The sequence below is a fragment of the Pleurodeles waltl genome, chromosome 6 (genome assembly GCF_031143425.1).
Source record: "Pleurodeles waltl isolate 20211129_DDA chromosome 6, aPleWal1.hap1.20221129, whole genome shotgun sequence".
Lineage (NCBI taxonomy): Eukaryota > Metazoa > Chordata > Amphibia > Caudata > Salamandridae > Pleurodeles > Pleurodeles waltl.
In genome coordinates, this window is record NC_090445.1 from 668,425,584 (window position 1) to 668,438,354 (window position 12,771).

Consider the following 12,771-nt stretch of genomic DNA (forward strand, 5'->3'; position numbering starts at 1 on the left):
ATGACAGAAGTATGAATCAAGATGCACCCTTATGATGGATACATCTCAATGTATTACAATACTGCTCTCAACACAAATCGTCCTGCAGTGAGCACGCTTGGATTTTAGTCTCAGTAGAGGCTACTATGAAGTTTATCAGCCGGATCACACAGAAGTGAGCAACGTGACCTAATCTTTGGGATTAGATCTGGTTTGACTTTTGGTGTACATTCTGCAGTGTGATCTTTTTATGTATAAGAAAAATAACTTGTTTTTAATGGGTGCTTCACTCCAGACCATCCACTACCTACTTCAGAGCTTTCACATTGATGTTCGAGCCCTGAAGCCAAGGGTTACTTAAAGAGAAATAGGAATCTAGAGCTGCTTAACAAGTCATAGGCCCGCTTAAGTGGCAAATTTATTGCGATGGGGCCAATAACAAGAAGACCAGCCCATTAGAAATATGAGCTTCAAGTGACCTGTGGATCAGTTTTCTTCCTTCCAGACCTCTGGCTTCTGAAACCAACAGAAATGTCAGAATGAACGTCTGAAGCAAAATCAGGAATCACCAGGTGAATCAGATCTGGAAATAGGGCTATTTCTGGCAATTCTCTATTTTCGAGGGGTTCTCCCTTAATCCTGTGTCCGTGGAGCAAAGGGGACTTTTGTGCATTAAGATACCTGAATGCAAAGGACTTGTAACGAGAACCATAGAAGGCAGATGTTTGTTTTTAACATAGCTTTGACCATGTTGTCTTTGTGACTACTCAGCACTCCTTCATAACTACAGAGCAGTAAAAGCATATTACCAAAGCCAAGATTCCAGTATAACCAAAGTAGCCTGCAGACGGTGGGATCTGTGACAAGGGTCTCACGGACAACCCTCGCCCTGTACGGGCCATAGTATTGAGCAGGTCACTTACCAGTACGGCCTGGGACACGCTATACGCTGTGAGGTCACTTTACAGATGAGGAGGCAGTTACACGGGCAGCGCACATACTTCTTGCCTGGAGGGGCATTCTTGATTGGCTGTGAATGTAAAAACGTGTACGTAAACAGAAGAAAGATCCAGCTCAACATAAAACAGTGTAAGAGTCTAATGACTTCTATGTTAAGAAAAGCCCTGAGATGAAAAAAAAAAAAAAAAAAAAACTAATACTACGGAAGTGTGATTGCAGGGGGGGGGAGGGAGATTGGAGTAAAGAGGATTTGAGGGAGGATTTGAGGTAATGAGGATTTGTAACTTATAGCTGTTTCAGAAGGCCCTAGTGGTTGCTGATGTAGGGCCTATGAGTAACAGAACAAAAACTATGGAATGAGAATTCAGGTCAGAGGTGGTTCTTGGACGTAGTTACTGTGCTTTTGGTGCATACTTGGGTATAATGTGTAAAAATGAAAATGTCACTTACCCAGTGTACATCTGTTCGTGGCATCAGTCGCAGTAGATTCGCATGTTCTGCAATAGCTCGCCATCTGGTGTTGGGCCGGAGTGTTACAAGTTGTTTTTCTTCGAAGAAGTCTTTCGAGTCACGGGACCGAGTGACTCCTCCTTTTGTCTCCATTGCGCATGGGCGTCGACTCCATCTTCGATTGTTTTTCCCCGCAGAGGGTGAGGTAGGAGTTGAATTGTAGTAATAGTGCCCATGCAATGGAGTGACTAAGTATGCACCTATTTAAGGTTGAGATGATACATATATAAATAATTGAAGGTAACTTCCAAACTGCTACAGGCTCCCGGGGAGGCGGGTGGGCACATGCGAATCTACTGCGACTGATGCCACGAACAGATGTACACTGGGTAAGTGACATTTTCAGTTCGATGGCATCTGTCGCTGTAGATACGCATGTTCTGCATAGACTAGTAAGCAGTTATTTCCCCAAAAGCGGTGGATCAGCCTGTAGGAGTGGAAGTAGTCTGAAATAATGTCCTTAATACGGCTTGACCTACTGTGGCTTGTTGTGCGGATAACACGTCTACACAGTAGTGCTTGGTGAATGTGTGAGGCGTAGACCATGTGGCTGCCTTACATATTTCTTGCATTGGGATGTTTCCTAGAAAGGCCATGGTAGCACCTTTCTTTCTGGTTGAGTGTGCCCTTGGTGTAATGGGCAGCTGTCGTTTAGCTTTAAGGTAGCAGATTTGGATGCATTTAACTATCCATCTGGCTATACCTTGTTTTGAAATTGGGTTTCCTGCGTGAGGTTTTTGAAAGGCAATAAAGAGTTGTTTAGTCTTTCTGATGTTTTTTGTTCTGTCAATGTAATACATCAATGCTCTTTTGACATCTAATGTATGTAGTGCCCTTTCAGCTACGGTATCTGGCTGTGGAAAGAACACTGGAAGTTCCACTGTTTGATTTAGATGGAACGGTGAAATAACCTTAGGCAAAAATTTAGGATTGGTCCTTAGGACGACTTTATTTTTGTGTATTTGTATAAAAGGTTCCTGTATAGTAAACGCCTGAATCTCGCTTACTCTTCTTAAGGAAGTAATGGCGATGAGAAATGCCACCTTCCAGGTTAGGAACTGTATTTCGCAGGAGTGCATGGGTTCAAAAGGTGGACCCATAAGTCTAGTTAGGACAACATTTAGGTTCCATGAAGGAACAGGTAGTGTTCTTGGTGGTATAATTCTCCTAAGGCCCTCCATGAATGCTTTAATGACTGGTATCTTATATAGGGAAGTTGAATAGGTAGTCTGCAGGTATGCAGATATTGCTGCAAGGTGAATCTTGATGGAAGAGAAAGCTAGGTTAGATTTTTGTAAGTGAAGCAAGTAACCCACTACATGTTCTGGAGTTGTGTGTAATGGTTGTATTTGATTAATATGGCAGTAGCAAACAAACCTCTTCCATTTACTTGCATAGCAGTGCCTGGTGGATGGCCTTCTGGCTTGTTTTATGACTTCCATACATTCTTGGGTAAGTTGTAAGTGCCCGAATTCTAGGATTTCAGGAGCCAGATTGCTAGATTCAGCGATGCTGGATCTGGGTGTCTGATCTTTTGGTTGTGTTGTGTCAACAGATCTGGCCTGTTGGGCAATTTGATGCAGGGTACCACTGATAGGTCTAGCAGCGTTGTGTACCAGGGTTGCCTTGCCCAAGTTGGTGCTATCAATATGAGTTTGAGTTTGCTTTGACTGAGTTTGTTTACCAGGTAAGGAAGGAGAGGGAGAGGAGGAAAAGCGTAAGCAAATATCCCTGACCAGTTCATCCATAGGGCATTGCCTTGGGATTGTTTGTGTGGGTATCTGGATGCGAAGTTTTGGCATTTTGCGTTCTCTCTTGTCGCAAACAAGTCTATCTGAGGTGTTCCCCAGAGTTTGAAATAAGTGTTCAGAATTTGGGGGTGAATTTCCCATTCGTGGACCTGTTGGTGATCTCGAGAGAGATTGTCTGCGAGTTGATTTTGGATCCCTGGTATAAACTGTGCAATTAGGCGAATTTGGTTGTGAATTGCCCAATGCCAAATTTTCTGTGCTAGCAGGCTTAACTGCGTGGAGTGCGTCCCTCCCTGCTTGTTTAGATAATACATTGTTGTCATGTTGTCTGTTTTGACGAGAATGTATTTGTGAACTATTATTGGTTGGAAAGCTTTTAGTGCTTGAAAAACTGCTAGAAGTTCTAGGTGATTGATATGCAGTTTTGTTTGATGTACGTTCCATTGTCCTTGTATGCTGTGTTGATCGAGGTGTGCTCCCCACCCTATCATGGAAGCATCTGTTGTTATTACGTATTGTGGCACTGGGTCTTGGAAAGGCCGCCCCTTGTTTAAATTTATGTTGTTCCACCACAGAAGCGAGAGGTAAGTTTGGCGGTCTATTAACACCAGATCTAGAAGGTGACCCTGTGCTTGAGACCACTGTGATGCTAGGCAGTGTTGTAAGGGCCTCATGTGCAGTCTTGCGTTTGGGACAATGGCTATGCATGATGACATCATGCCTAGGAGTTGTAATACCATCTTTGCCTGTATCTTTTGTGTTGGATACATGCGTTGTATGATGGTGTTGAAATTTAGAATTCTTTGTGGACTTGGAGTGGCTACTCCCTTTGATGTGTCTATTATGGCTCCTAGGTATTGTTGTACCTTGCGCGGCAGAATGTTGGATTTTGTAAAGTTGACGGTGAACCCGAGTTTGAAGAGGGTTTGTATGATCTGATTTGTGTGATTTGAGCACTGTATGAACGAATGGGCCTTGATTAGCCAGTCGTCCAAATATGGGAACACATGTATTTGCTGCCTTCTTATGTGTGCAGCGACTACCGCTAGACATTTGGTAAAGACTCTTGGTGCGGTTGTTAATCCGAAAGGCAGTACCTTGAATTGGTAATGTATTCCCTTGAATACAAACCTTAGGTATTTCCTGTGCGATGGGTGTATTGGTATATGGAAATAAGCATCCTTGAGGTCTAAAGTTGCCATGTAGTCGTGTAGTTTTAGCAATGGCAATACTTCTTGTAGTGTGACCATGTGGAAGTGGTCTGATTTGATGAAAGTGTTCACTACTCTGAGGTCTAGGATTGGTCTCAGCGTTTTGTCCTTCTTTGGTATCAGAAAGTACAGTGAGTAAACTCCTGTGTTTATTTGTGTGTTTGGCACTAATTCGATTGCATTCTTTTGCAATAGTGCCTGCACTTCTATCTCCAGGAGATTGGAATGGTGTGTTGTTAAATTTTGTGCTTTTGGTGGTATGTTTGGAGGGAATTGTAGAAATTCTATGCAATAACCATGTTGGATAATTGCTAGAACCCAAGTGTCTGTAGTGATTTCCTCCCATGCTTTGTAATAATGACCTATTCTTCCCCCCACTGGTGTTGTGTGGAGGGGGTGAGTGACCTGTGAGTCATTGTTTAGTAGTAGGGGTTTTGGGGCTTTGAAATCTCCCTCTATTTCTAGGGAATTGGCCTCCTCTATATTGTCCCCGAAAACCTCCTCTATACTGTCCCTGGTAAGTGGACGGTGTTGCTTGTGAGGTGCTGGCTTGTGTGCTTTGACCCCGAAACCCCCCTCGAAAGGGCGTTTTACGGAATGTGCTGTAATTCCCTCTGCTCTGCGGGGAGTAGAGTGCGCCCATGGCTTTGGCAGTGTCCGTATCTTTTTTGAGTTTCTCAATCGCTGTGTCCACTTCTGGACCGAACAGTTCTTTTTCATTAAAAGGCATATTGAGAACTGCTTGTTGAATCTCTGGTTTAAATCCAGACGTTCGGAGCCATGCATGCCTTCTGATAGTTACAGATGTATTAATTGTCCGTGCAGCTGTATCTGCAGCGTCCATGGAGGAACGTATCTGGTTGTTGGAGATGGTTTGTCCCTCCTCAACCACTTGTTTTGCCCTATTTTGGAAGTCCTTGGGCAGATGTTCAATGAGATGTTGCATCTCGTCCCAGTGGGCTCTGTCATAGCGCGCAAGTAGTGCCTGGGAGTTCGCGATGCGCCACTGGTTTGCAGCTTGTGCTGCGACTCTTTTACCAGCTGCATCGAACTTGCGGCTTTCTTTATCTGGGGGTGGTGCATCTCCAGATGTGTGAGAGTTGGCCCTTTTCCTAGCTGCTCCTACAACAACAGAGTCTGGTGGCAGCTGTGTAGTGATGAAAACCGGGTCCGTAGGAGGCGGCTTGTACTTTTTTTCCATCCTTGGTGTGATTGCCCTACTTTTGACCGGCTCCTTAAATATGTCTTTTGCGTGCCGGAGCATACCAGGGAGCATAGGCAGGCTTTGGTATGAGCTGTGGGTGGAGGAGAGTGTGTTGAACAAGAAATCATCCTCGACCTGTTCTGAGTGGAGGCTTACGTTGTGAAATTGTGCTGCTCCAGCCACCACCTGAGAGTACGCGGTGCTGTCTTCTGGTGGAGATGGCTTTGTAGGGTATGCCTCCGGGCTGTTATCTGACACTGGGGCGTCGTATAGGTCCCATGCGTCCTGATCTTGGTCACCCTGGCTCATGGTGGTGTGAGCTGGGGAGTGTGATGGAGTTTGTGCTGGTGAAACGTTAATCACGGGCGGAGGAGAGGGTGGTGGTGTAACTCTTTTCACCACTTTTGGTTGTGGTGCTTGTTCCGTCTGGAACTCCAACCTTCTCTTTCTCCTAATGGGGGGAAGGGTGCTTATTTTTCCTGTCCCCTGCTGAATGAAGATACGCTTTTGCGTATGGTCCACATCAGTTGCTTGTAGCTCTTCCTCAAACCTATGCTTTTGCATTTGGGAGGTTAGCGAGTGCTCTTCTGTATAAGAGCCTGAAGCTGGGTCGCTTGCAGTTTGTTTCGGCATCGAAACTTTGTCTGCGTGTTTTTTCGGCTCCGAGGTGACTTTTTTCCTTTTCGGGGCCGAAACCTCTCGGCGTCGATCTGTTTCGGTGCCGCTGTCTCGGCGTCGAGCCGTGTCCACACCGGCATCTCGGTGTCGAGGCTTGTCTCCAGCACTTTCTCGGTCCCGAGAAGGCTGCGTGCCGGTGTCTCGACCGGAGTCGGACGATCTCGGCACTGTTTGGGCCTTTTTCGGTGCCGACGGTCGGTCACCGAATTTATGGGTCGAGCCATGGCCTGGTGGCAGTGGCGTCCCCTGGGCCTTGTAAATGTTTCTTTGTGTGGTTTTCGACGTCTTACTCACGGTTTGTGTGTCGTCGAATCCTTCGGAGTCTGAGTCTTGGATCGAGAAGGTACCTTCTTCTTCCTGTTCCTCGAACTCCCGTTGGGCTGTCGGTGCGGACGCCATTTGAAGTCTTCTGGCTCGACGGTCTCGGAGTGTTTTTCGGGACCGGAACGCACGACAGGCCTCGCAGGTGTCTTCGCTGTGCTCAGGTGACAGGCACAGGTTGCAGACCAAGTGTTGGTCTGTGTAAGGGTACTTATTGTGGCATTTGGGGCAGAAACGGAACGGGGTCCGTTCCATCGGCGTTCTTCAGCACGCGGTCGGGCCGACCAGGCCCCGACGGAGGATCGAAAAAACTACCCCGAAGGGCACCGGAGCTCTTCGATCTTCGATGCGGTGTGGAATCTAAGTACGCCGATCCCGAACGCAACAATACCGACGAAAATCTTCCGAAATTAGCTAATTTTCCGTTCCGAAACTCGGAGCGACAGGAACACGTCCGAACCCGATGGCGGAAAAAAAACAATCGAAGATGGAGTCGACGCCCATGCGCAATGGAGACAAAAGGAGGAGTCACTCGGTCCCGTGACTCGAAAGACTTCTTCGAAGAAAAACAACTTGTAACACTCCGGCCCAACACCAGATGGCGAGCTATTGCAGAACATGCGTATCTACAGCGACAGATGCCATCGAACATACAGATTATCCCAAGGGATGGAATGACCGGCCTCAGTAGGTTGATAAGGCATCTCCAGTATGGTGCTTAAAAAAAAAATAATAATAATAATTTGGGTGAAAAGACCTATCTTTGAGATTAAATGATACCGCAGCAAGTCTGGGAGGGTAATGAGGCCGGTGCTCAGTTATGAAAGAAAGCAAACCATGCAATTGAAGCAGCAATCTCCAAAAAGTTATACAATTGAAAGTACGTGCTGTTAAGGGAAGCCACTCAGTGTGGCAAAAAGGTCCTACTTAGTGAAACAGATAAGTGATATGACATGTCAGAGACCGGTGACGTGAGAATTAAGATCTGTAGTGGCGAGGCCAAAGAGTAGGGTGAAAGGCAGCCTCGGATGCAGGTAAACATACAGGCCCTGATGTGCCATTGAGAAACAGCAAAATGTCAAGCTCCCCAGGGAAAAGGCAGGGCTCCGGAGAAAGGTGAACAATCAGGTCCTCAAGCAGGCGTAACCAACTCAGACTATAGACTATGGCACAGACCAGACTGGAAAGGAGGGTTAGTTCAAAGAAATGGACTTCGAGATGGTGAGTGTAAGTGTTATGAGGCAGCATAAAGAGGGTGGGAGACATGGAAAAGGCATTCTAGAAGCTAAAAGCCAGACACTACAAAGAAGGTGGCAAAACACTAGCCTCAGAGGGGTAGGGCCATACTGCTGATTTCAAATGTAGTAATGCTAACATATGTAAGATGTACGCCTTAGAGGATGCTATGATAACACCACATTCTCACACCAAAGGGTATCCTCACCGTTGCCTCGTTGCACACACCACACTTCACCACGTGCTGGTGCATCTTTCCTTCAACATTAATGAGTGACTGGCAGACACGGCAGGTGATCATGGGTGCACTGCCACTATCTGGACTGGTCATCGGTGAATAGGGAGGAGGGTCCTCGCCAGGCACCATTGAGGAGTGAGCTTCAGGGAAAGGGGGAAACCCTTAAAGAAAGAAAAAAAAATAGCTTTTACAAAGCATTTCCTTCTAGAACCACACACTTTGGGCACCATCTGAGAGAAGAAAACAGATAGAGTTGCAAAGGTCCATGCCTTATATGTTCATGTTTTTAGATCACACTTAATCTGATCTGATCATGTTTGCAATCACTATAGATTTAGAAACAAAGGGAGCCAACTAAAACACAATAACATTTATATACATTATCACATATTTTGGTCAAGTGGTTCCACAGTCAACACAATCATTAGACCATGGGCTACAGTTCAGCTTAACAGGTAAGAGACAGCTATACTTAACAATTAGGCCCTTTCTCACTTAGCCAGCATAGTGACTCCCTAAAAAGGCACTTTTGTATCAAGATAAAATCTCATGCCAAGCAGAAAACCTGAAGTAGTACCTAGGCAATCACAGTTCCATAAAGCAAGTGCAAAGTGTTCATGTGGGTATGTGGATCCACGTCTTTTAGATAGTGGAGAAAAATGCTCTGGTATACACAACACTATTGTAGGAGATGAGGACTTAGTAGTAGGAAGGGCAGGTCTGTTAAGGGCTGTTCTGTTCACAGTGCCGTAGGGCTAAGGCTTTGCTAGTCACACAGCCCAGGTCTGCTTAGCTTCCCTATTGACACTGGGAGCCTAATTGTCCAGCACAGGGTCATTACCTTCTAGAAACAGGGAGAAGCCAGGGTTTTCATCTGGAAGAAATTCAAGGCCTAAGTAGAGGTAAAGGTTCCGGGATTCCAAAGATTAAGTCACTAGGTAGTCAGTGTGCCCCAATAAGCAGGCATCAGCATCCCTGTGGAGGTCTGGAAGATATTTCCTACAGAGCTTTTACGATGGCTGGACTGCAGCAACTAATGCCTCTGAGGGTTATTTGACAGGGAATGCCCCAATTAATCCATTTACTACAAAAAAAGGTTAAACTGGTTTTTACCATTTAGAAGCGGAGGAAACTCCGGGTCGTGAATATAGTCCTGAGAAGGAGAAGCTGATTATTCCAAGTCATATGGTTTCTTGGGTCTCTAATATTATTTTACTGTCTGGTAGTCTCCCCTCCAACATGCCCACAACCCCACCATCCCACCTGGCATGAAGCCACCAATGTCCACTTCATCAAGAAGGGAAATTGCGCACACACAGCCTTCTTTAGCGCCATCCCATGCGTGAATGCAGATGCTAAGTTTTATTTTAAAAAAGGAGTAAAAACGTGTGGTGGGTCATCTCCACATGTTGACAGACTTACAGGCGAAGGTGTATGTACACTGGACAAGTCCTTTTTGCTATACCCAATTTAGATGAAGCATTTCTTGGTGAATGCCAGCACAAGATGCAATAGAGTGTTAATGCCCATACAAGTTTTAAACTAGTTATTAGGGAGTGCAGTGTGTGTTGGATGTTGAATATTTTTGTAACAATTTAACTGATGAAAGAGCATCAAATGTGAAAGCCTTTCTTGATAAAGTGTGACAAGGTGCAAACCCCAGGATGCTGGGTGGCTGAGACCGCTGTATGCAGAGAAACCCAAGAATAAAGAAAAAGCTAGTTGTATCTATCAGCAGTAACATCGAGAAGGTAGCACTGAGGTTCAACAACTGTATGTGAGCAGTGGTCACCTGAATGTGAAACCACTGCCTCAAGTTGAACTCTGGAAAAAACAAGGGACTCCTGTTTGGGAGGGACACCACCTTTTGGAATGTTACTTGGTGGCCAGGGAATCTAGGTTCTCTTCCCACCCCAGTTCAAAAAGTAAGGAATCTTGGAGTATTATCGGATTTCAAATTCATCTTTTCTGATCAAATAAATAACCTACTTTCTATCCGTTTTTACCAGCTTAAAATCCTAAAAAAGATTTGCCCTTTTTCTTTGTAGACCTCCAGAAAACTGTTGTGAACTTTCTGCTCGTATCGAGGTTGGATAACTGCAGTGCTCTTTACCTGGGCATGCAGCCGGCTTCTCTCAAGAAATTACAGAGTGTACAAAATGCAGCATCCCACCTTATTAAACATTAAAAAATTAGACCCCGTATTGAAAGCCCTAGAGGAGCTCCACTGGCTTCTAGTAAAAAATAAGCATTGGTATAGCCAATACGCTTGCCTTTGGGACCTCATAAATGTTTTGCCACGCAACACATTGTGACCAATGTACTTAACTTTAAAATATAAAGTGAATTGCTGCTGCAATGGCCCACTAAAATAAATCGGAATAGCTCTGGGTGGACATGTACCAGAAAGCTCTGAACCAGCGGAAGAGAGGGGGGCGCAGACTCCATGGCCGGTCCAGGCACCTCCAGTGATGGCTCTACAGTCACAAGGACCTTCTGCCTACTGAGGCCTGAAGGAAGCGGAGATGGGACAGACCACACAAGAGAAAAGAAGAGAATAAGATTCCAAAGTGCCGGGAAGGGGAGGGACTGCCAACGTTATAGTGTTTATTTAAAATAAACATGTTTTAAAGTCGCAGGCTCTTCTAAGAAATGCTGAAATAAAAATAAATAAATAAAAACACGATGCATCACCTTACACAGGGGCCACATCAAAAAGGGGCGGGGAGGGGAAGGCATGCAAATTATGGTAGGAGAAAAATCACATACTAAGGAAAGATTGGAACCAGGAAAAGGAGTCCTAGTGCTGAAGCCCCTGCTCTCCCATAACAATGGACATCATCTACAAGTGAGTCATGGATATAAAGTCACTCTCCCCAAATCACATGATATTTTTGATCAATCACTAAAACCAGATCACATTATTTATGCAGGGCAGAAATGTCAGCCTTGCTCTTCTGCAGATGCTTTAAATAAGGCAATACCTGTCAGTTAAGGCCTTGTAATGTGAAGTGAGCAGAAGATGGCCCAGGAGCAGTGATATGGCAGTCACTCACGGCTGTTTGTAAAAGTATTGTTTATAAACCTGAGGAGGGAGGGTAGGCTGTGAGCTTAGGGCTGGATGGGGAAGGGATCTCTGAGGTGCACAAAAGACTCCACACAGCACAGTAACAGCTTCAGTGAGGGGCTGCAGGAACGAGGTATCATTCACTGTAATGTAGGAGTATGCTACTACAGTGCACTATAATAAAATGCAAACCTGTACACAATAAAATAAAGTATAAAAAAATGGCCTGTCCTGAACAAAACAAAAAGCAGTGTCATTCTTCCGAGTCAGCAAATGGCTGCCTCGCACACACAGTGGAGGAGGGGGAACGCTGTTCAGGGCTCGAAAAATCATAAAAATGTTACTAGACCTTCAGGTCAAGTAACTTAAATAATCTAATCGACCTAACTAATGTACTTAACCTATAAACGGGTCTCAAATTGTGTGATCATAGGCAAATAGTTTACAGAGTCGCCTTTTTCGAATTCTCACATATGATTGCACATTCAAATAAGTGAGCTCAGCATTTCTACAGTACCAAAAAAAAAAAAACCTCCTTTTTAAGTAGACTAATGTTTGTTGCATGCGTCACAAGGATTTAGCCCACATACCCATGCGGTCTATCCCACATAACCTAGAATTTTGTTTTAGTTTACTAACAACATTGCCACCAGGGCAGGTTTCTCAGTTTGTTTAAACACTCAATTTTAATACATATATTTCTAAACCATGATGTGGTAACATATTGTCATCTACACACATAACTTTCCAAGAAATGTTCAAAAACCTCTCCACTAACTTGCAGCTTTACTGCTAAAACTATATAGTGTATTAATCTGTGAAAATCGGGTTTCAGAAAACATATCCTTTGCACATCAACATCTAAAGTATTCTGATTTGTTTTCATCCTATTAAAATATTTTTTCATCACAAAGAACTATAAAAAAGGGCTTTCACAACGACTGAAATATATTTAGGTATGTCTGCACAGTTGACTTAGTCATTTAAATGTTGTGTGGTAGGTAAAACCTGACATTTTACATTCTAAGCAGCAGGTCACACAGTTCAATTTACAAAGTCCTGGAACTCTGCAGTCAGAAGGAAAGTTAATTGTAAAAACAAAAACTGACTTTTGACCCCTGTCTTTGAACACAGAGAAAATGTGACATAGGAACAAGATTTAAAGGCATATTTTATTGTCCTTCCATTTTTCAACTGAACAGAACACCTGTTCACTGTCAACTCACCAGCAGGGACCAGTAAGTATTAATAATAGCTCGACCTGATCAAATAAGACTCGCCAATGCGAGTTGTCGAGTAGATTTTTCGAGCCCTGACTATTGGAAGGGAACGCTGTTGATGGACACACATCAGCTACATACTGCCTTGTTGCAAGTTCACTAGCTGTAAGGCTACACCAGGGTTGAAACATAGCTGTGTGCGTTACAGTCCAAAACAGTCTATTACATTTGAAGTCATGCTTGAAATATTTACTTTATAGCTCCTGTCGCATGCACGTTTGAAACAACTCTATAGCGGACGACATCACCAAATGGTAATTGTAAAATTTGAGTGTGTGTGTGTGTGTGTGTGTGTGTGTGTGTATATATATATATATAATATGCAAGTCTCAACGA

General features: G+C 44.4%; 1 protein-coding gene across 1 annotated transcript in view; it reads right to left on the reverse strand.

The window, feature by feature from the left end:
- Positions 1 to 12,771, reverse strand: part of PIP4P1 (phosphatidylinositol-4,5-bisphosphate 4-phosphatase 1) — a 193,176-nt gene that overhangs the window by 104,363 nt on the left and 76,042 nt on the right. The window contains exons 2-3 of the mRNA XM_069239066.1: positions 8,059 to 8,249; positions 903 to 1,009 (exon numbers count right to left, since the gene is read on the reverse strand). Coding sequence (XP_069095167.1) covers positions 903 to 1,009; positions 8,059 to 8,249 — 298 coding nt within the window. The remainder of the gene's footprint in view (positions 1 to 902; positions 1,010 to 8,058; positions 8,250 to 12,771) is intronic.